Source organism: Mobula hypostoma, chromosome 9 (assembly GCF_963921235.1).
Source record: "Mobula hypostoma chromosome 9, sMobHyp1.1, whole genome shotgun sequence".
Classification (NCBI taxonomy): domain Eukaryota; kingdom Metazoa; phylum Chordata; class Chondrichthyes; order Myliobatiformes; family Myliobatidae; genus Mobula; species Mobula hypostoma.
In genome coordinates this window covers 35,146,399-35,170,678 of record NC_086105.1, presented here as the reverse complement: position 1 = coordinate 35,170,678, position 24,280 = coordinate 35,146,399, and the positions used below count along the sequence as shown (strand labels likewise).

At 40.5% G+C, this 24,280-nt stretch overlaps 1 protein-coding gene across 6 annotated transcripts in view; it reads left to right on the top strand.

The window, feature by feature from the left end:
- Positions 1–24,280, top strand: part of wnk1b (WNK lysine deficient protein kinase 1b) — a 163,568-nt gene that overhangs the window by 87,584 nt on the left and 51,704 nt on the right. For all 6 annotated transcript variants that reach the window (XM_063058052.1, XM_063058053.1, XM_063058057.1 and 3 more), the window contains 7 exons: positions 3,180–3,458; positions 4,230–4,303; positions 9,818–10,004; positions 10,145–10,261; positions 18,437–18,610; positions 22,939–22,996; positions 23,125–23,259. In XM_063058052.1, the coding sequence (XP_062914122.1) occupies positions 3,180–3,458; positions 4,230–4,303; positions 9,818–10,004; positions 10,145–10,261; positions 18,437–18,610; positions 22,939–22,996; positions 23,125–23,259 (1,024 nt within the window). The remainder of the gene's footprint in view (positions 1–3,179; positions 3,459–4,229; positions 4,304–9,817; positions 10,005–10,144; positions 10,262–18,436; positions 18,611–22,938; positions 22,997–23,124; positions 23,260–24,280) is intronic.

Sequence of the window (24,280 nt, the reverse complement as noted above, 5' to 3'; positions counted from 1 at the left end):
CACTTGAAGCACTACTGTCTTTTCCATGTGTTTCTTGAGACTGCTTTTGACTAAATATATGTTATAACTTTCTGGTCCATGAGCCAATAATCATCGGAGGATCAGAGGTGGAGGGGACAGTAACTTTAAATTCTTGGGTGTTACTGTCTCAGAAGATCAATCCTGAACCCATCATATAAATATAATTGTGAAGAAAGCACCATAGCACCTCTACTTCCTCAGGAGTCTGGAAGTTCGGCATGTCATCAAAAACCTTGGCTACTTCTGTGGATGTATGGTGAAAAGTGTGCTGACTGGCTGCATTATGGCCTTGTATTAGAACAATACCAATTCCATTGAGAGGAAAATCTTAGAAAAGGTAGTGGATTCGGCCCTGTACATTATCGGTAAAACTCTCCCAACCATTGAGCACATCTACATGAAGCATTGCCATAGAAAAACAGCATCCATCATAAAAGATCTCATCACCCAGGCCATGCTGTTTTTGGCTGCTGCCATCAGTTTACTGGTGCCTCTGGTCTCTCACCACCAGGTTAAAGCATAATTACTACCCCCTCAACCATCAAGCTCTTGAACAAAAGGGGATAGCTACACTCTTATCTTGTTTCATAGCTCGTTAATTATTGCAAGTTATTTATATCTGCATTTGCACAGTTTGTTTGCAGTTAACGGTTCCTGATGTTAACCACTTAGTTGCTGTTCTGTAGATTTATTAAGTATGCAGCAGAAAAAGAATCTCAGGGTTGTACGTGGTGACATGTATGTGCTCTGATAATAAAATTTACTTGGAACGTTGAACTTTCTGATTTTTCTTTTGCCATTTTTATCATACGTTCAGTATTGAAGCACTTTGGTTGACAATACTTATGAATTCCCAGCTAAGCTATGCAGATATATGGGCAATTACAGAATCTGAATTGCTTTGATGAGCAGAACTAATGCATATAAGAGATTCTGCAGATGCTGGAAATCTTGAGCAACACAAACAAAATGCTTTAAGAACTCAGCAGGTCAGGCAGCATCCATGGAGGGGAATAAACAGTTGGTATTTCAGGCCAAGGTCCTTCATCAGAACTGGAAGGGAAGAGGACAGACGACAGAATGAGGTGAGGGGAAGGAGTGCAAACTGGTGGGTAATAGGTGAAACCAGGTGAAAAGGAAAGTGGGTGTTTAGGGAGGAGGGATGAAGTACGAAGCTGCAAGGTGATCAGTTTAAGAGGTGAAGGGCTGAAAAAGGTCTCTGACAGGAGAGTATATTATGAACAATTCCCACACATCTGCTCTCATTTCATTTATGGGGTTCTCCTTGTCTGTGCCTAACACCCTATGAGCTGCTGTATCCAGCACGCCGTTTTCTACAATTACAATTACAAAGGGATCATACTACTATAAGCACATCTTTCTTTCCACTTTGGATAGGGATTGCTCTCTAGTGACACTTTTGTCCACTAGTCCCTCCCTACTGATCTCTTTCCTGGTACTTATCCCTGCAAGTGTGACAAATATTACACCTGCCCTACACTCATCTTTCACCACTTGGCCCTGCCCCAAACAGTCCTCCCAGGTGAGATAACACTTCACCTGCGAGTCTATCAGGGTCATCTGCTGTATCCAGTGCTCTTGCTGTGGCCTCCTCTACTGGTGACATAGATTTGGGGGGGGGGGGGTCCGCTTTGTTGATTACGTTTGCTCCATCTGCCGCTAAAGATGGAATTTCCTGTTGTCACTCATTTCAATTCAACTTTCCATTCCTGTTCTGACATGTAGGTCCATGGCCTCTAATGCCACAGTGAAGCTACACTCAGGTTGGAGAAGTATCATCTTGTATTCCATCTGGGAGTAATGGAATTAATATTGATTTCTGTAAACCTCCGATAATTTTTCCCTCCTCCCCCTTCTTTCTTTTTCCATTCCCCATTCTAGTTGTCTTCTCACCTGCTAATGTGGTGACCCTTTCTTTTTGCCCTTTCTCCATTGTCCACTATCCTCTCCGATAGTACTGTATCTGATTCCTGTTTCTTCAGCTGTTTACCTTTTCCACCTATCCTCTCCCAGCTTCTTTATTCGTCACCCCTTCCCCATCCACTTATCTGGTTCCACCTATCACCTGCCAGCTTATGCTCTTTTCTCTCACTTCTCCTTTTCTCTGGCTTCTGTCCCCTTTGTATCCAGTCCTAATGAAGAGTCCAGACCTGAAAAGTCAACTGTTTATTCCCCTCTATACCTGCTGTCTGACCTGCTGAGTTCCTCAAGCATGTTGTGTATATTGAGCACTGTTCCCTCTAAGCTATGCAGGTGAAATGCTCCCACATGTATAGCCTTTGTTGTTGCTCAGTTGGAATTTTCTTTTATATAATGTATAATTAAAGTGCAGTGCAGATTCCAGGCTGTATAAAAAAAAAATCCCTGCTCAAATTAATGGTTGGTCCGCATAGTTGTAAATAAAAAAAAATAATAGAGGGAGCATTGGTGTTGAGCAGAAATAATGCTAATGTTTTCTGAACTTGTGCTATGACTTTAGTTTCGATTTGAAATGTAACTTCCTGAAAAGTTTAAGAATTGGATGTCGTAAACTCTCATTTTCTAACTGGTGTACTAGCATAAATACACTGTTACATTAATCTTGAAACCACCTGAGTTTTCCCTTTCATTAATTTGGGACCCTAAGCTGGGATAAAAGCTCTCAGTAAAGAAAAGTTGTGCCTAACATGATTTAAAGATCTAAATTAGCTGTTGAATGTGTGCAGACAAGGCAAGGGTGCTTATGTAGGGTATAAGAATACAGCAGTAGTCTTTGAGAATGAAGGGAGTGACATTGAGAAAATTTTTAAAACTTTGAAAAGGCTTTGCTGATCTAGGTACCTTGCATGAATTTGTAATTAAAGTTTAGACCATAATGTGCATAATTTGGTACAATTTTTCATCATTTATGTACATGAGTTTTCTGCTTTTTTTGTCTTATAAGTACATTATAGATGTGGCTTTGGGAAGAACTGTATAGTGTTGGAGTAAACAATGAAGTAGGGAGTAAAATTTATTTTGCTTAGAATACATAAAAGGCAAAAATGAAGATCTTGCATAATACGAGTTGGTTGCAAGTTTAATATTTTGTTTTCTTTTGCTAAGGACAAACTGCATAATGGTCAACTGTTTCTAATCTACTTCTGTGTCTTTTATAGAATTATTCAACACAATTGCCAAGTGTAGCTCCAAGTCCTGTGAAATCTTCTACTGGTGTTCAGTCCACTATAGTCTCACCACCACTTCCAGTTTCTACTGAAGTTGTATCTCAGCCTGTTACACAACCATCATATCATGTCGGGCACGCTGCAAGTATGGCACTACCGTACATTGAATCTTCAGCAGCTGGACAAACAAGAGGACTGCAACCTGGAACCACTACTATTCAGAACCAGATTGGGCCTCCAACTCAATTACAGACACAAGCATCGCAAGAGGTATTTATGCTAGTAATGTAATTATATACTTGTACCTGAATTTTTCAGAGCATTGACCACAACTAATGTTTAATGGACAGCAAAGAAATGTTATGTAGACTTGTTGCATTAGCTCCATCAAAGACAAAAGCTGAGGGAGTGAAGGCAGTAGATTGAAAGATGGCATGTCTGGTTCTTTCCCGTTTTCTTTCATTTTGAATAAAAAGTGCAGGGCAGTCAGTTTTAAAAAAAAATCCAAGAACTGGGTGGGTGGAATATAAGGTATTATGGGCATTGACTGCAGTACGCAGTGTAGCAGCTAGCTCAAAGGGAAGAAATGAGATAGTGTGAAAAAAGCAGAAAATAGAAAGAGGATATGATGGGAAAGAGGCATTTGGGAAAAGGGGAGTGATGAGATGTATTCTAAATGTAATTTACAGGTGTGATGGATCCCTTCCTTTCTATATCTTGCCAACTTCCAACTGTGTAGCAGGTGGATTACATTCGAGAGCAGCTGCTTGGAAGTACTTTTCAATACTAAGTCAATTTTGTACATTAAGGTTTCCCTTCTCTTAAAAGACCTAAGAGTTATTCAGTGGTCATGAAACTAGTTTCCTGTTTAATTGAACAATAGTATAGGCCTCATGTAGTCATAAGAGGAGTCCCAGAGAAAATCTATTTAAGTAGAATTTTATACTGTATAATTAATAGCCAATTATTGGAAATGAAATGTTCTACTTCTTAAGTTTCAATCTGCAAAATTGATTTTTTTCTCACTCTGTATACTTCTAGATGTCCCAGGCTTCTCCACAGACATTGACTGTTGAGCAGTTACAGTTACACCAGTTATGTTCATCTGTAGACAGGTAAGAATGAAATTGCTTTCAAGGAAAATATCAGCTTTGCTTCATATAACTGCATTTTTCTGAACTCTGTGGAGTTGCACATGCATCAATATGTAATTGGTTTGTGATTTACTCCAGCAGTATAAGGAAGTAGAAGTTTTTAACAATCTACTTGTATACAGATGTGAAATTAAGAATATGAAATGTGTTAAATATTTTTTCAATTCCATGTGATTTTTCAACTCCCATGTGATTTTTCAACCCCCATGTGTAGCCTTTTGTAGTAACTTTAAATTTAAGATTGTAAAATTTGAATTGAGCAAGGAGATAATTTTATAAGAAACTGTTGGAATCAGATAGTACCTGTGTTCATGGATTATTTATGCAGGTAGCCTGTAAGACTTTAAGATGCAGAAGATGATTAGATCTCTAAGCAACACTCAACTAAATGTTTCAAATGTTCTCGCTTTTTATTTTTAATTTTTATTATTAGCAGTATATTGCAATTAGTGCAGTTATACTCGTCATCTTTCTCTGTTAGCATTCCATGTAGACTGGGAAGTTGCTAAGCAATTGGGCAAAAAACAAAACTGCAGCAAGTTCATTTCATCGGAATCCATTGAGGTTATCCATTTTGGATCAAATAAAGGCAAATTTTCTAAATGATAACTAGGAACTAGAACTAGGTGTCAATTTGCATATGCCATTAGAACAACAATTAAAGAGATTAATAGAATGCTGGGCTTTGTCAAAAGTGACCTGCGGGCAGTTGTGCTTCAGTTGTACAGAAATTTGATTAGAATTCAATTCTGGGCTCTGTAGCTCCAGTATACTGGCCACTTTATCTCTTGTGATTTCACTATAGAAACATTAGCAATAAAGTACATTGTAGAATAGATTTTTGCTCGGTAGTATAGTTGTTAAATTGCTTTGTGACCAGCAAGAGATGTGCGTCCATAGAACCATAGAAACTACAGCACAGAAACAGGCCCTTTGGCCCTTCTTGGCTGTGCCGAACCATTTTCTGCCTAGTCCCACTGACCTGCACACGGACCATATCCCTCCATACACCTCCCATCCATGTGTCTGTCCAATTTATTCTTAAGTGTTAAAAAAGAACCCGCATTTACCACCTCGTCTGGCAGCTCATTCCATACTGCCACCACTCTCTGTGTGAAGAAGCCCCCCCTAATGTTCCCTTTAAACTTTTCCCCCCTCACCCTTAACCCATGTTCTCTGGTTTTTTTCTCCCCTTGCCTCAGTGGAAAAAGCCTGCTTGCATTCACTCTATCTATACCCATCATAATTTTATATACCTCTATCAAATCTCCCCTCATCCTTCTACACTCCAGGGAATAAAGTCCTAACCTATTCAACCTTTCTCTGTAACTGAGTTTCCCAAGTCCCGGCAACATCCTTGTAAACCTTCTCTGCACTCTTTCAACCTTACTTATATCCTTCCTTTAATTTGGTGACCAAAACTAAACACAATACTCCAGATTCGGCCTCATCAATGCCTTATACAACCTCATCATAACATTCCAGCTCTTATACTCAATACTTTGATTAATAAAGGCCAATGTACCAAAAGCTCTCTTTACGACCCTATCTACCTGTGACGACACTTTTAGGGAATTTTGTATCTGTATTCCCAGATCCCTGTGTTCCACTGCACTCCTCAGTGCCTTACCATTAACCCTGTATGTTCTACGTTGGTTTGTCCTTCCAACGTGCAATACCTCACACTTGTCAGTATTAAACTCCATCTGCCATTTTTCAGCCCATTTTTCCAGCTGGTCCAAGTCCCTCTGCGGGCTCTGAAAACCTTCCTCACTGTCTACTACACCTCCAATCTTTGTATCATCAGCAAACTTGCTGATCCAATTTACCACATTATCATCCAGATCATTGATATAGATGACAAATAACAATGGACCCAGCGCACTGATCCCTGTGGCACACCACTAATCACAGGCCTCCACTCAGAGAAGCAATTCTCTACCACCAGTCTCTGGCTTCTTCCATCGAGCCAATGTCCAATCCAATTTACCACCTCTCCATGTATACCTAGCGACTGAATTTTCCTAACTAACCTCCCATGCGGGACCTTGTCAAAGGCCTTACTGAAGTCCATGTAGGCAATATCCACTGCCTTCCCTTCATCCACTTTCCTGGTAACCTCCTCGAAAAACTCCAACAGATTGGTCAAACATGACCTACCACGCACAAAACCATGTTGACTCTCCCTAATAAGCCCCTGTCTATCCAAATGCTTGTAGATTCTGTCTCTTAGTACTCCCTCCAATAACTTACCTACTACTGACGTTAAACTCACCGGCCTATAATTTCCCGGATTACTTTTCGATCCTTTTTTAAACAACGGAACAACATGAGCCACTCTCCAATCCTCCGGCACTTCACCCGTAGACAGTGACATTTTAAATATTTCTGCCAGGGCCCCCGCAATTTCAGCACTAGTCTCCTTCAAGGTCCGAGGGAACACCCTGTCAGGTCCCAGGGATTTATCCACTTTAATTTTCCTCAAGACAGCAAGCACCTCCTCCTTTTCAATCTGTGCAGTTTCCGTGGTCTCACTGCTTGATTCCCTCAATTCCATAGATTTCATGCCAGCTTCCTTAGTAAATACAGACGCAAAAAACCTATTTAAGATCTCCCCCATTTCCTTTGGTTCCGCACAGAGCCCACCACTCTGATCTTCAAGAGGACCAATTTTATCTCTTACAATCCTTTTGCTCTTAATATACTTGTAAAAGCTCTTTGGATTATCCTTCACTTTGACTGCCAAGGCAACCTCATGTCTTCTTTTTGCCCTCCTGATTTCTTTCTTAAGTATTTTCTTGCACTTCTTATACTCCTCAAGCACCTGATTTACCCCCTGTTTCCTATACATTTCATACAACTCCCTCTTCTTCTTTATCAGAGTTGCAATATCCCTTGAGAACCAAGGTTACTTATTCCTATTTAATTTGCCTTTAATCCTGACAGGAACATACAAACTCTGCACTCTCAAAATTTCCCCTTTGAAGGCTTCCCACCTACCAATCACATCTTTGCCAGAGAACAACCTGTCCCAATCCACGCTTTTTAGATCCTTTCTCATTTCTTCAAATTTGGCCTTCTTCCAGTTCAGAACCTCAACCCTAGGACCAGATCTATCCTTGTCCATGATCAAATTGAAACTAATGGCGTTATGATCACTGGAACCAAAGTGCTCCCCTTCACAGACTTCCGTCACTTCCCCTAATTCGTTTCCTAACAGAAGATCCAATATTGCATCCCCTCTAGTTGATCCCTCTATATACTGATTTAGAAAACTTTCCTGAACACATTTTACAAACTCTAAACCATCTAGAACCCTAACAGTATGGGAGTCCCAATCAATGTATGGAAAATTAAAATCCCCTACCATCACAACTTTATGTTTCCTGCAGTTGTCTGCTATCTCTCTGCAGATTTGCTCTTCCAAGTCTCGTTGACTATTGGGTGGTCTGTAATACAGTCCCACTAATGTGGCCATACCTTTCCTGTTTCTCAGCTCTACCCATAAGGACTCAGTAGACAAGCCCTCTAATCTGTCCTGCCTGAGCACTGCTGTAATATTTTCCCTAGCAAGCAATGCTACTCCCCCACCTTTCATTCCTCTGCCTCAATCACATCTGAAACATCGGAACCCTGGAATATTAAGCTGCCAGTCCTGCCCCTCCTGTAGCCAAGTTTCATTAATTGCTACAACATCATAATTCCACCTGTCAATCCACGCCCTCAACTCATCTGCCTTCCCCGCAATACTCCTAGCATTGAAATATATACACCTCAGAAGATTTTTACCACCACTCACAACCTTTCTATCAGCGGATTTGCTTAAACTTTCAATGATCAAGAAATTGGCAGATGAACACTTTAAATGTAAATAAATAATGGAATTACTGGATTGTTATAATCATTCATCAGGTTCACTAATCTATTAAAGAGAAGTAAATCAGCCATCCTTGCTCAATCTGGCCTATCCATGATTCTATACCCACCAATGACTCTTATCTGCTTTCAGATCAGAGACAATATTGGGTGGGTAATAAATTCTGGTGTTATCAGTGACCTGTATGTCATATAACACCACGAGTGATAAAGGTGGGCGTTTGATACTGTGTTATCAAATACCAACCAGGAATCTATACAATGGCAAGAGAAAAATGCATTGGTAAAATTGTCAAAATAAATCAGAACAAAGTAAGTACAGGAAAGTCTAACAAGAAGATCATAAAGCCATAAGACCAAGGAGCAGACTTGGGTAATTCAGCCCATCGAGTCTGCTCTGCCATTCCATCATGGCTGATTTATTAGCCTTCTCAAATCCATTCTTCTGCCTTCTCCCCGTAACCTTTGATGTTTTGTCTAATCAAGAACCTATGAACCTCTACTTTAAATCTACCCTATGACTTGGCCTCCACAGCAGTCTGATGCACTGAATTCCACAGATTCAACAGCTCTGGCTAAAGAAATTGCTCCTCATCTCTGCTGTAAATGAATGCCCCTCTGGTCCTAGACTCTTCCACTATAGGAATAATTTTCTCCACACCCACTCTATCTAGGCCTTTCAATATTCAATAGATTTCAATGAGATTCCCCCCCCCCCCATTCTTCTAAACTCCAGCGAGTACAGGCCCAGAGGCATCAAACACCCATCATACGTTAATCCTTTCATTCCCAGAATCATTCTTGTGAGTCTCCTCTGGACCCTTTCCAATGCTAGCACTTATTTTCTTTGATAAGGGGCCCAAAACTGTTCACAATACTTGGTGTGATCTGACCAATGCCTTATAAAGCCTCACATCACATTCTTACTGTTATATTCTAGCCCTCTCAAAATGAATGCTAGCATTGCATTTACTATCCTTATTACCAACTCAACTTGCAAGTTAACCTTTAGGGAATCCTGCACGAGAACTCTTAAATCTATTTGCACTTCTGATTTTTGAATTCGCTCCCTGTTTAGAAAGTTTTCCACCCCTTTATTCCTTCTACTAAAGTGCATGACCATATACTTCCTATATTCCATCTGCCACTTTTTTGCCCATTCTCCCAATCTGTCAAAGTCCTTCTGCAGATTCCTCAACACAGCTTGCCTCGCCACCTATCGTTTGTATCGCCTGCAAACCTGGCCACAAAGTCATCTATTCTGACATTCAAATCATTGATGTATAATGTTTAAAAGAAGTGGTCCCAACACCGATCCCTGTGAAACACCACCAGTCACTGGCAGCCAACCAGATAAGGCCCCTTTTATTCCCACTCTTTGCTTCCTGCCAGTCAACCAGTCTTCTACCCATGCTAGTAAAGAAACAGGGAAAATTAATAACTTTAAGCTTTGGCATGAATGCTTAAATAGGACAGTCACCTGATAAAATCATCTCGATCACATATATTCAGATGTTAATCTATATTGTGTATATTAAATTTCAAAATACTTGCAAAATCATGTAGTAGAAATGTCTGTTTTGTGATTTTATTTTTAAGTGCTCACTCTGATGTTGCTTCGGGGATGAGTGATGGAAATGAAGGCCTTCCAGCAGGTGGAGGAAATGACGGCCTTCCAGCAAGTGGAAGACATGAAGGGAGATCAGCAAAACGGCATTATCGCAAATCTGTGAGGAGTCGTTCACGTCATGAAAAATCATCCAGACCAAAGTTACGAATTCTTAATGTAAGCATCTGTTAAGGTAGTTTTAGGTAGTTTTGTTCAAATAACGGTTTAAGAATTGGTGTTTTAAGCTGAAGAGACAGCAGTGATTTTTCACTGTTAAAATTTTGCCATATAACATACAAAATTCCATTTTTTTAAAGGTTTCAAATAAAGGAGATCGGGTTGTGGAGTGTCAGTTGGAAACACACAATCGGAAAATGGTTACCTTTAAATTTGATTTGGATGGTGACAATCCAGTAGAGATAGCATCTATTATGGTAAGTAAACAAATTACTTGCTTGAATTTTGACAATTGTTGACTAACATTTTTATTAGAAAAGTATTTGAATTTGCACTTTTGAAGATAGTAATAGTAATGTGGGTGGTAGGGTGGATATACATCACTACAAAAGGAGGTGTAAAGTGCTCCTTCACTCTGTTAGCCTGCAGGTTAGCTTGCGTAGCCCCCTTTTCAGCGTCACATGAAGCCATGGGAGCAGGTGGTGGATGGTCGTATGAGTAGCTGGTGCATATCACTAGTCCTGGTTATGCGATCACTGACACCAGGAAGACAATCTCTGAAGAGTATTGATGATGGCTAGGGTCACCTATCTTGAAAAGACACTGCCCAGAAGAAGGCAATGACAAACCACTTGTGCAGAAAAATTTACCATGAACAATCATGGTCCAAGATCATGATCGCCCACGTCATATGACATGGCACATTATCATGTTGATGATGAATAGTAAAATGCTTCGTGGTATTCCAGATTAATACATGAGTTTAATTATATGGTAAATGTTTGTTGAAAGAACAGAAAGGTAGGCTAGGGGGTGGCATGTCTCTTGGTTTAAAAAAAAATGAAATCAAGTCATTAAAGGCGACGTAGGATCGGAACATGTAGAATCCTTATAGATAGAGTTAAGTAACTGCCAGGGTAAAAAGAGCCTGATAGGAGTTATATACAGGCCTTTGAACAGTAGCCAGTGTGTGGGCTACAAATTTTAATGGGAGATAGAGAAGGCAAGTCAAAAGGATAATGTTTAATAGTAATGGAGGATTTCAAAACACAGGTAGTTTGGGAAAATTTGGTTGGTTGGGAGAGGGAGGGAGAGAAAAAAATATAGAATGGCTTAGAGCAGCTTGTGGTTGAGCCCAGTAGATTTGGTGTTGTTTAATGCAGGGGTCCCCAACCTTTTTTGCACCGCGGACCGGTTTAATATTGACAATATTCTTGCGGACCGGCCAACCGGGGGGTGGGGGGTGTTCAAGTAGGGTTAAACTCACCTCAACTTGTCTTTTACAGTTAGGGTTGCCAACTTTCTCACTCCCAAATAAGGGACAAATGTAGCAGTCAAATACGGGACACTTGGGTATACCCTGAGAAAGACTACCATGACCATGAAGCCTTGCGCAGGCACCTCTGCGCATGCGCGTACATACCGATTCTTTTCTCCACAAATCAGTTTTGGCTTAATCTTCCCGACATACATTATTTCTACTTTATATAGGCTGTGTATTTATCATATCATTCCTGCTTTTACTATATTTTACTGTTATTTTAGGTTTTATGTGCTATTTGGTATGATTTGGTAGGTTATATTTTGAGTCTGGGAACGCTCAAAAATTTGTCCCATATAAATTAATGGTAATTGCTTCTTTGCTTTACACCATTTCAGCACGAAAGGTTTCATAGGAACGCTCTACCTTAGCGGGGGAAATACAGGACAAGGGCGGTCCCGTCTGGGACAAACCAATTTAGCCCAATATACAGGATGTCCCGGCAAATGTGGGACAGTTGGCAACCCTATGTTCAAGTTTAACAGTGCGTGACAGGGAATGAGGAAAGGTGCAGCTGACTGGTTGTTTCCCTGCGGACTGGTAGTACACGCTTTGCAGCCCGATACCGGTCCATGGCCTGGTGGCTGGGGACCGCTGGTTTAATGAACCAGATTTCATTAGCGAGCTTAAGTTAAAAGAACCCTTAGGAGGAAATTATTATAAAATGATAGAATACACCCTGCAATTTGAGAGGGAGAAGCTAAAGTCATATGTACAAATATTACGGTGGAGTAAAGGGAATTACAGAGGCATGAGAGAAGAGCGGGCCAAAATTGATTGGAAGGAAACACTAGTTGGGATGATGACAGAGCAACAATGGCTGGAGTTTCTGGGAACAGTTTGGAAAGTGCAGGATAGGTACATTCCATGGAAATACAGTCGGCCCTCTGTATCCTTGGGTTCCGTATCTGCGGATTCAACCAGCCGCAGATCGGGATTGAAAAAAAACCCGGAAGTTCTCTCTCCAGACCTCGTTTGAGCACAGATCCTGACACTAGTATTATTGAGCCTCCTCCAAGGTGTCTTTATTCCCTAAACAATATAGTGTAACAACTATTTACACAGCATTTCCATTGTATTAGGTATTATAAGTAATCTAGAGATGATTTAAAGTATATGGGAGGATATGCGTAGGTTATATGCAAATACTACACCATTTTATATACGGGATTTGAGCACCCGCGGGAGGTCCCGGATCTAAACCCCCGCGGATACGGAGGGCCGACTGTAATATACTGAAGGCGAGAAGTCAGAACCATAAAAACCAACATAGAAGCAAAAGAATGAGTATATTCATAGTCATAGTCATACTTTATTGATCCCGATGGAAATTGGTTTTCGTTACAGTTGCACCATAAATAATTAAATAGTAATAAAACCATAAATAATTAAATAGTAATATATAGATTATGCCAGGAAATAAGTCCAGGACCAGCCTATTGGCTCAGGGTGTCTGACCCTCCAAGGGAGGAGTTGTAAAGTTTGATGGCCACGGGCAGGAATGACTTCCTATGACACTCAGGGCTGTATCTCGGTGGAATGAGTCTCTGGCTGAATGTACTCCTGTGCCCAACGAGTACATTATGTAGTGGATGGGAGACGTTGTCCAAGATGGCATGCAACTTGGACAGCATCCTCTTTTCAGACACCACCGTCAGAGAGTCCAGTTCCATCCCCACAACATTACTGGCCTTACGAATGAGTTTAATAGAGCAAATATTACTGGGAACTTAGAGGATTGGGAAACTTAAAAAAACAACGGAGGATAAATAAAATAAAAGCCATAATGGGTGAAAGGATGAAATATGAAGGTAAGCTAGCCAGTAATTTCAGAGTACGGCAAAGGTTTGTTTATATGTGTGTGTGTGTGTGTGTGTTTATATATAAAAAGTAGATATGGGACTGCAATAAAATGACCCTAGAAAGGTAGTAGTAGGTTACAAGGAAATGGCAGAAGAGCTGAATAAGTATTTTGCATCAGTCTTCACTGTGGAAGATATTAGCAGTATGCTGGGGCAGAAGTGCATGCAGCTGCTATTACTCGGGAGAAGGTGCTTGGCAAACTGAAGTGTCACCTGGATCAGATGGACTACATCCCAGGGTTCTGAATGAGGTAGGTAAAGAGATCGTGGAGGCATCAGTTATGATCTCTCAAGAGTCAATAGATTCTGTCATGGTTCTGGAGGACTGGAAAATTGCAAATGTCACTCCACTCTTAAAGAAGGGAGGGAGGCAGAAGAAAGCAAAATTATAGGCCAGTTAACCTGACCTCATTAGTTGGGAATATTTGGACTCTATTGTTAAGGATGTGGTTTCAGGGTACTTGTTTGCCATGGTAAAATAGGCCAAAGTCAGCATGAATTCCTTAAGGATAAATCTTTCCTGAAGAACCTATTGGAATTCTTTGAGGAAATAACAAACAGGATAGACAAAGGAAAATTGGTGAATGTGGTGTACTTGGATTTTCAGAAGGCCTTTGACCCTGGTGCAGCACATGAGGCTGCTTAACAAGGTAAAAGGTATTACAGGAAAGCTATTAGCATGTTTAGCGCATTGCCTGATTGGCAGGAGGCAAAGGGTGGGAATGAAAGGGAGCCTTTTCTGATTGGCTGCCAGTGGCTAGTGGTATTCTGCAGGGTCGGTATTGGACCACTTCTTTTTATGTTATATGTTAATGATTTGGATGATGGAATTGATGGCTTTGTGGCCAAATTTAAGAAGGTGGAGGGGTAGATAGTGTTGAGGAAGCAGGGGGGCTGCAGAAGAACTTAAACAGATTACAAGATTGGGCAAAGAAGTGAAAAATAGAATGCAGTGTATGGTCATGCACTTTGCTGGAAGGAATAAAAGCATAGACTGTTTTCTAAACGGGGAGAAAATTCCAAAATCTGATGTGAAATAGGACTTGAGTCCTTGTGCAGGATTCACTGAAGGTTAATTTGCAGGTTGAGTTGACGGTGAGGAAGGCACATTTATATTGTATTCAGTATGAGAGGACTGGAATATAAAAGCAAGGATAGAATGCTGAGGCTTTATAATGCACTAGTGAGGCCTCAGTGGAGAATTGTGAACCTTTTTGGGCTCCTTATTTAAGAAAAAATGTGCTGACATTGGAGAGGGTTCAGAGGAAGTCCTGTGGTGGGGGAGTCCAGGACCAGAGGGCACAACATCAGAATAGATGAAAGTACAGTTAGAATGGTGATGTGGAGGAATTTCTTTTGCCAAGGGTGGTGAATCTGTAGGATTCGTTGTCACAGGTGGATGTGGAGGCCAGGTCATTGGGTTTATTTAAGGTGGAGGTTGATAGGGCATAAAAGGTTCTGGGGAGAAGACAGGAAAACGGGATTGAGAGGGAAATGCATTAGCCACGATGAAATGGCAGTGTAAACTTGATGGGCCTAATGACCTAATTCTGTTCCTATGTCTTATGGTCTGAAATGAAAGATGTTTAACAATTGTACATAGACTGATAAGATATTGGTAGCTTTTGTGTATTTCTGACTTGTGGAGGAATCTGCTCATGTGCAATAGTGTGTGCAAGCCTTAGGTTTTATATGCTGTCAGATGGTATGGCCTCACATAGAGATGTGATCTCAACATCATCGAGGCTGTCTGGGACTACCTGGAGAGACAGGCAAGATAGCTGAAGTTTTCAGAAGAACTGTGGCAAGTTCTTCAAGATGGCTTTGAACAATCTACTGGCCTATTATCTTATAAAATTGCATGACAGTATAAGGGAATTGGTGCAGTTTTGAAGGCAAAGGGAGGTCACACCATATATTGATTTGGTTTAGTTTCTTGGTGTTTTTACTGTTCTTTATGGTAATTTTTTTGATACTTAGAAACTGTTCATTGTTTTTGAAAGCATCTTTGCACGATTTTTTTTTACATATGCCTAAGGTATTTGCATAGTACTGTATGCTTTTAGAAAAGGAAACAAAGTAGCTTAGAGATTGCCAGTATTTGTGATATGGTTTCAGGGACTTCAGTGAAGAGATGGGAGAAGTTAGAATTGTTCTGAAAGGAGAGAATGTTGAGAATGTTCAGTCGAAGTATTAAAATTTATAAGCTACTTGGAAATTGTAAGAAACACACACAAAATGCTGGTGGAATGCAGCAGGCCAGGCAGCATCTATAGGAAGAGGTACAGTCGACGTTTCGGGTCGAGACTCTTCATCAGGACTAACTGAAAGAAGAGATTTGAAAGTGGGAGGGGGAGATCCGAAATGATAGGAGAAGACAGGAGGGGGAGGGATGGAGCTAAGAGCTGGAAAGTTGGTTGGCAAAAGGGATACAAGCTGGAGAAGGGAGAGGATCATGGGATGGGAGGCCTAGGGGGAAAGAAAGGGGGAGGGAAGCACCAGAGGAAGATATAGTGAGGGGGAGAAAAAAAGAGAAAGAAAGGGGAAAAAAAATAAGGGATGGGGTAAGAAGGGGAGGAGGGGCATTAACAGAAGTTAGAGAAGTCAATGTTCATGCCATCAGGTTGGAGGCTACCCAGACGGAATACAAGGTGTTGTTCCTCCAACCTGAGTGTGGCTTCATTTTGACAGTAGAGGAGGCCATGGATGGACATATCAAAATGGGAATGGGACATGGAATTAAAATGTGTGGCCACTGGGAGATCCTGCTTTCTCTGGTGGACAGAGCATAGGTGTTCAGTGAAATGGTCTCCCAGTCTGCGTTGGGTCTCACCAATATATAGAAGGCCACATCGGGAGCACTGGACGCAGTATATCACCCCAGTCGACTCACAGGTGAAGTGATGCCTCACCTGGAAGGACTGTCAGGGGCCCTGAATGGTGGTAAGGGAGGAAGTGTAAGGGCATGTTTCACTTGTTTCACTTACAAGGATAAGTGCCGGGAGGGAGATCGGTGGGAAGGGATGGTGGGGACGAATGGACAAGGGAGTCGCGTAGGGAGCGATCCCTGCGGAAAGCAGAAAGGGGGGGGAGGGAAAGAAGTGCTTGGTGGTGGGATCCCGTTGGAGGTGGTAGTAGTTACAGAGAATTATATGTTGGACCTGGAGGCTGGTGGGGTGGTAGGTGAGGACAAGGGGCACTATCCTTAGTGGGGTGGCGGGAGGATGGGGTGAGAGCAGATGTGTGTGAAATGGGAGAGATGCATTTGAGAGCAGAGTTGATGGTGGAGGAAGGGAAGCCCCTTGCTTTAAAAAAGGAAGACATCACCTTCGTCCTGGAAGGCTCAGCAGAGGTTGTATTTCATACGTCAACTCAGGAAGTACAACCTGCCTCAGGAGCTGCTGATTCAATTCTATTCGGGAATAATCCAGTCTGTTCTCTGTTCGTCCATCACTGTCTGGTTTGGATCAGCTACCAATCAAGACAAGAATAGACTCCAAAGAACCGTCAGGGCTGTGGAAAGGATTATTGGTGTGAAGCTGCCCTCGATCCAGGACTTGTATGCATCTAGAGTCAGGAAGCGAGCAAGCAGCATCATTGTAGACCCATCACACCCTGGACATCACCTGTTCCAACTCCTTCCTTCTGGTAGGCGCTTTAAGTCACTGTATGCCAGGACAAATAGGTACAAGAACAGTTTCTTTCCGTATGCCATCAGTCTTATGAGCACTTGAATTTTAGTCTATTATAAACCAAGTCCACCCGTACATACACAGGTACACCTCATTGTATATAGTTCACGATTATTTGCACTATTGTTTGCTTTTTGATTCTGTACAGCGAAAGCTCAGGGAAACAGGCATCAAATTCCCTGTATGTGTCCACATACTTGGCAATAATAAAGGATTCTGAGTCTGATTCAGAATGAAAAGCCTCATCCTGAGAGCAGATGCTGCGGAGATGGAGGAATTGCGAGAAGGGGATGGCATTTTTGCAAGAGATAGGGTGGGAAGAGGAATAGTCCAGGTAGCTGTGAGAGTCCGTAGGCTTATAGTAGACATCAGTAGATAAGCTGTCTCCAGAGATAGAGACAGAAAGATCAAGAAAGGGGAGGGAGGTGTCGGAAATGGACCAGGTAAATTTGAGGGCAGGGTGAAAGTTGGAAGCAAAGTTAATGAAGTCAATGAGCTCAGCATGCGTGCAGGAAGCAGCGCCAATGCAGTCGTCGATGTAGCTAAGGAAAAGTGGGGGACGGCTACCAGTATAGGCTTGGAACATGGATTGTTCCACAAAGCCAACAAAAAGGCAGGCATAGCTGGGACCCATATGGGTGCCCATGCCTACACCTTTAGTCTGGAGGAATTGGGAGGAGCCAAAGGAGAAATTATTAAGGGTAAGGACTAATTCCGCTAGACAGAGGAGAGTGGTGGTAGAGGGGAACTGGTTAGGTCTGGAATCCAAAAAGAAGTGGAGAGCTTTGGGACCTTCCTGGTGGGGGATGGAGGTATATAGGGACTGGACATCCATAGTGAAAATAAAGCGGTAGGGGCCAGGGAACTTAAAATCATTGAAAAAATTCAGAGCATGAGAAGTGTCACGAACATAAAGTGGGAAGGGATTGAACAAGGGGGATAAAACAGTGTTGAGGTATGCAGAAATGAGTTTGGTGGGGCAGGAGCAAGCTAAAACAATGGGTCTACCTGGACAGGCAGCTTTGTAGAAATTGTAAGAAATTGTTTCCCAGCAGGAGAAAGGATGGTACTAGCCAGAACAGCTGTACGATGATTAGCAAAACAGTGAAAGGCTCGGCCATGGCTCTTGTTTTTAACATCTTGTGTGGAGTATACTTTGAACAGTGGTGAAAGGAAATTCATCAGGACCGTCAAAGGTTTAATAGATGCAGAGTTGTGTGGGTGGTAGTTGAAAGCAAGGGATAGAGGAAAAGAAAGGGAAGAGCTTGGACAAATTTTCCAGCAAACTTTGATGCAGTGGGAATGTGTTGCTTTTTACTGCTAAGATTTTATGGATCCATCTTCACTATAGTTTCTTCAAATTGGACTTAGCACAGTCTTGTATAATGATTTGCATTGAAAGTGTTGATTTACTTGGCAAATGTATGAAAGTGACTTGCTTTTACTGTATTTCCTACACTAACACCAATTGCAGACGTGTTCCAAGAATACAGTTGAATCAGACTTGATCATATTAGATCGTCATTAGAAAGTCATCTGTTGTCTTTCCTGATATAGGTTCATAATGAATTTATCCTGGAGACTGAGAGGGAATCATTTATTGACCAAGTACGGGAAATTATTGAAAAGGCTGATGAAATGCTGAGTGAAGATCCAAGTGGGGAACCAGAAGGTGATCAAGGATTGGAGACTGTAAAAACCCAGGTTGATGTTTGCTTTAGTCAAGCACAGGTATGCTATTGAATACTTCTCTTTTTATTTGAAACCATTCAACTTTAAAGCATCTATGCTGGTCTGTCTGTACACATTATACTTGGATTTTAGAAAAAGACAAATTGGAATTCTAGAATTATATGGCAACGAGCCTTGTAACTGTGATAGGAAAATTATTGGAGAAGATTCTTAGGAATATTATCTACACGCATGTGGAAAATCTTTGTGGAGATGGGCAGCATGTCTTTGTGCACAGGAGGTTATGCTTCGCAGAAGGATTTGACCTGCATTGTTCTGCAAGAATTGATGTTGGATTCTCTGTGATCATGTATAAGTAACTTGAACTAAAATATAGCTGGGGTGATTAGTAAGCTTGCTGATAATGCATGTAATTGGTGGAGTTGTGGAAAATTAGGAAGATTGTCAAAGGAGTCAGCTGCATGTAGACTAGCTAGAAATATGGGCAGAGAAATGGCAGATGGAGTTTAATCAGGACAAGTGTTACATGTTACACTTTGGGAGGTCAAATCCAAGAGGAGAGTGTACAGTAAACTGCAGAACCCTTAGCCTCATTGATGAATAGAGAGATCTTGGGTTAAAAATTCATAGCTCCCTCAAAGTGGTGACATATGTATTTACAGTAGTAAAGAAGGCATGCAGCATATTTTTCTTTATCTACCGGGACAATGTGTATAAAAGCTGAGAATCAGAATCATCTTTATTACCTGTCTTAAGTGACATGAAATTTATTACTTTACAGCAGTAGTATAGTGCAAAGGCAAACTTACTATAAATAATAAAATAAAAAATGCCAAAAATAAATAATAAGCTTGTGTTCATGGGTTTGTAGATTGCTTTCCACTGTACAGATATAGAAATTTGCAGGAGTCTTTAGTGATATACCAAATCTCCTAAAGCTAATGAAATAGAGCTGTTGGCATGCTGACTTCATGATTGTGTCAGTCTAGTAGATGGTAGTGTTTAAGAAGCATTTAGACCGGCACGTAATGCACAAATTGTTAACATCCCTCTAACAGTATATCACAGCATTCTGTTATCTTGCTCTCTACCTCTTTAATTTTTCTTAACCTTTTAAAAGTCATACATCAGATTTTGATTAGCTCCAGACCAGAAATCACTACCAATAGCGAATAATGAAAATTTGCTATTTTGTATCTAATTTCAAGATCTTTTTGAACTGGATAAGTGTAAGATTTTCTTGTGTTTACATTCAAGGTTTTTGTTGATATATTTTAAAGTACAATTAGAATACCAATTAGAATCTGAATGATTGAGACTCTATGCTTGAGGCCAGAGAAATTCACGGCAGTAAATAAGACATGATGGAAAAGGATACTTGGACTAAAATAGCCAAGATTTAACTTAACTGTGGCGCATTTAGAGTTTGTCTATCAATAAAGTACATCACACCTGTGTTAATTTGCATGGGGACTCAGGTTTAGAAATGCAATTTTCGTGCAAGATACTGAAGAGGAATGCAGATTCTATGCTAAACTGCACATCTGTGTTCAGTAATTGGCTGCCAGACTTGTGCACAATTAACCAAGAATCAGTATTTCTTGGCAGCACATAATGAAAACTAGTGAGGACAGAGGAGATTTATTAAAATCTTACCGGAATTAAATAAATGATTAGTGAAAATAGACTTGTTCTTTCAAGCAAGAACGAAAACTGAATATTACTAGTGTAAACTCAACTGTGGACACAGAGTCAATAAACATTGGATTAATCTGAGAAGTGATGTGATTCTTTAAACAGTGAATGATTTGTAATGAGCAGCAGAATCAGATTTAATTGTCCTTTTAAGAAAGGGAATGGATGTATTAAATTCTGAGGTCGTATAGGAAGTGTGTTTTTTTTCATACCCAACCAATCAATATTGTATGCATTTCAATTATTAATATTCAGCCCTTTGCTTTCCTATCCACTATACTGGCTTGCAATTTTAACATGCTTAATTCTTGCTCCTCGTACTATCTTGTAAATAATCTCAAGCTTGTGGGTTTTTAATCTGCTCAGTCTACAGTTTACTGATTTACGAGTTCTGCAGTTGCCATCTATCCATTTTCAGTAAAGTGAGCAGATGGGCAGAGGCTAATGAGATTTGGCATCTGGTTCTCACAGGATATTAAAGTAGTAATGTGTTAAATAAATGCATTAACACATTCAAAATGCTGAAGGAACTGAGTAGGTCAGGCAGCATCTATGAAAATGAATAAATAGTCAACGTTTTGGGCCAAGACTCTTCAGGTCTGGGAAAGGGGTAGACGCTAGAATAAAAAGATGGTAGGAGGGGAAGAAGAACAAGCTAGAAGGTGATTGGTGAAGTCTGGTAGGTGGGAAAGGTAAAGGGCTTGAGAGGGAAGAATTTGATGTGGACCATGGGGGGGATAAAAGAAGGAGGGGTACTGGGCGAAGTGATGAGTGAGGAAAAGAGGTGCAGAAGGAAGAAAAAGTTTGTGAAATTACCTGGTTTTCTGCATTAATTACTCATAAATGTAGTCTGATTTTCATCTAAGTCACAATAATAGACAAACACAATACGCCTAAGGTAATTACACACGGACAATTGTACTTCTCAAAAGTATTGAGTACACCATTTAAACAATCACAGTCTCCTTAAGTTCAAAACAAGTATGTGAACCTCTGGGGTAACACCTTCTACAAAAGCTATTTGGCGTCAGCTGTTCCAATTTATGAGATGAGATTGGAGGTGTGAGTTGTAGAGGTGCCCTGACCTATAAAAAAGACACATAAAGTCAAGTTACTGACAGAGCCTGTTCTTCTCAAGAAAGATCTTGTGTGCACCGTGCCTCAATCAGAGCAACTTTCAGAGGACCTTGGAAGAAGAATTGTAGAGATGGATGAAGCTGGAAAAGGCTACAAAAGCATTTCTAAAGACCTAAATGTTCATTGGTCCACAGTAAGAGAAATTGTCCACAAATAGAGGAAATTCAGTACTGTGGATACTCTTCCTTGGAGTGGACGTCCTGCAAAGATCACACCAAGAGCACAAGGTGCTATGCTGAAGGAGGTGAAAGAGAATCCGAGAGTAACAGCAAAAGACCTGCAGAAATATCCAGAACTTGTTAAACCTCTGTTCATCGGTCCACTATAAGACAAACGCTGAACAAGAATGGCGTTCTTGGAAGAACACCATGGAGGAAACCAGTGCTCTCCAAAAAAAAAAATTGCTGCATGTCTCAAGTTTGCAGAAGACCACCTGGATGGTCTATAACATTTCTGGGACAATGTTCTGTGAACAGATGAGACAGAAGTTGAACCCTTTGGCAGAAATGCACATTGCTATGTTTGGAGGGAAAAGGGCACTACATACCAACACCAAAACCTCATCCCAATAGTGAAGCATGGTTGGCAGAGCATCATGATTTGGGGCTGCTTTGCTGCCTCAGGGCCTAGACAGCTTGCAATAGTTGAGGGATCAATGAATTCAAAATTGTATCAAGATATTTTGCAGGAGAATGTCTGGGTAGTGGTCCGTCACTTGAAGCTTAATAGAAGTTGGATGATGCAACAGGACAGCAATCTGAAACACAAGAATAAATCAACAACAGAATGGATCAAAAAGAAAATTTGTGTTTTGGAATGGCCAAATCAGAGTCCAGACCTTAATCCAGTTGAATTGAGGATGGCTGTTCATACAAGGTATCCCAGAAATAATGATGAACTGAAACAGTTTTTTATGGTGAAATGTTCTAAAATTCCTCCTCACCATTGTGCAAGTCTGATCAGCAGCTACAGGAAATGTTTGGAGGTTATTGAAGCTCAGGGAGGTTCTGCCAGTTATTAAATACAAGGGTTCACATACTTTTTCCAGCCTGGACTGTGAATGATTAAACAGTATTTTCAATAAAGACAAGAAAAGTACACTTGCTTTTGTGTTATTACTTTAGGCAGATTGTGTTTGTCTATTATTGTGACTTAGAGGAAGAGCAGACCACATGTCATGAGTAATTAATGCAGAAGACCATGTAATTACAAAGGGTTCACAATCCCTTCCTTGCAACTATAAGAGTGGGGAGTAGAGGAAAAGGAGAGGAGAAAAGGAAAAAAAGAAACATTAAAAATAATTATCAAAAGGAGAAATCGATGCTCTTCTATCAGGTTGGAGGCTACCAAGAGGAAATATGTGGTGTTACTCCTCCACCTTGAGAGTGGGTTTGTTGTGGCAGAAGGGGAGGCTATGGACTGACATGTCAGAACTGGAATGGAGATAAGAATTATAGTTGGCCACTGGGAAATTCTGCTTTTGGTAAATGGACCAGAGATGCTCAGTATTAACACACAATACATTTTTTTTGCAGACTGTGGAGGGAATGTACAGGCAACAAGAAGCTCTAATATCTGTACCACTTCAGTTAGGTGAGTGATGTTACTTGTTTCAGTGGTGCCATCTCCATGGACTTCCTAGAATAGATGTAACCTTGGAAGGATATTGGTGATGGAATTGCACTAAAATTACATTGATGTGTTGATATATTGTCATTTAGGTACACAAGCAGGCTCTGCAATGCAGGTGGTCCATTCAGCTGGAAGGCGATTTATTGTCAGCCCAGTTCCTGAGAGCAGATTACGAGAACCAACATTATGTATGGGTGTCACTTCAGTTAAAGAAAATTCAACAGGTATTGTCATTGGATAAAGGGTAGGAATACAATTTTTGTTTTTTTGCTGGGTATGAGATAATTCGTAATTCATAAGCTGCTGCAGCAGTTCAATTCACACTTAATGTAGAATTGAAGTTAGAAAATCCATTATGAAAGATGAGCACACTAGTTCTTTTAATGTGCCAATTTTATTCCAAATCTATGACTTCTTATTCTAAAATTCCCTTTTAATTAAAACCAATCAACTACATTTCAGCAGAAAGGCAGCTAAATTGAGAGATGGTCAAGTTGGAAAACCTTGCAATTACATTCTGAAATATGCATAAATATTATGCTTTTTATTTGCTTAGTATATAGTTAAATTTAATAAATGATAAATGATAGATGTATTAATATTAGCACCCTGCAAGTCTTGTAAAGACAAAGGATTCAACTGGTATATTTGGAAATCTTGGGTGAAAGTTGAGACTTTGCCCAAGGAAATGTTGATGAGAAGCCTGATACAGGGGGGGAAAAATGTTTATTTTTACATAGCAACACAAGACTGTAGATGCTGGTATTGTATATTCATTTACAAATACCTTGGAAGGTTTTCAGCATGAATAAAATAGTGTAAGAGGGGTGAGCTGTTTCTAGGTAAAGCAGTAGTTGAAATCTTAAGGGCCAAGAAAAAAACAAAATCTGATTTGAGGTAGACCTTGGTGTAGAAGTTAGGTGGATTGCTTACAGAACTCAAAAAAAATTGTGACCATAAATAAAATATTGGAACTGAGATCTTTATAATGGAAACTCTGAACTGGTGGAACAATTGGAAGCATGATTAAATCCAGAGAATGAACATTAATACAGTTGTGGAATGTAATGTTGCAAAAGGACAAATGAGGAGGAAAAAAAACTGGTTTTCTGTAGAGTCATGGAAAAAAACAGCATGGAAAGAGACCCTTCAGCCTTTGAAGTCTGCATCAATATTTATCCAGCTATTTAGACTAATCCTATTTTAATCCCAGAGTTAAACTAGAAATATATAGGATGTAAACTA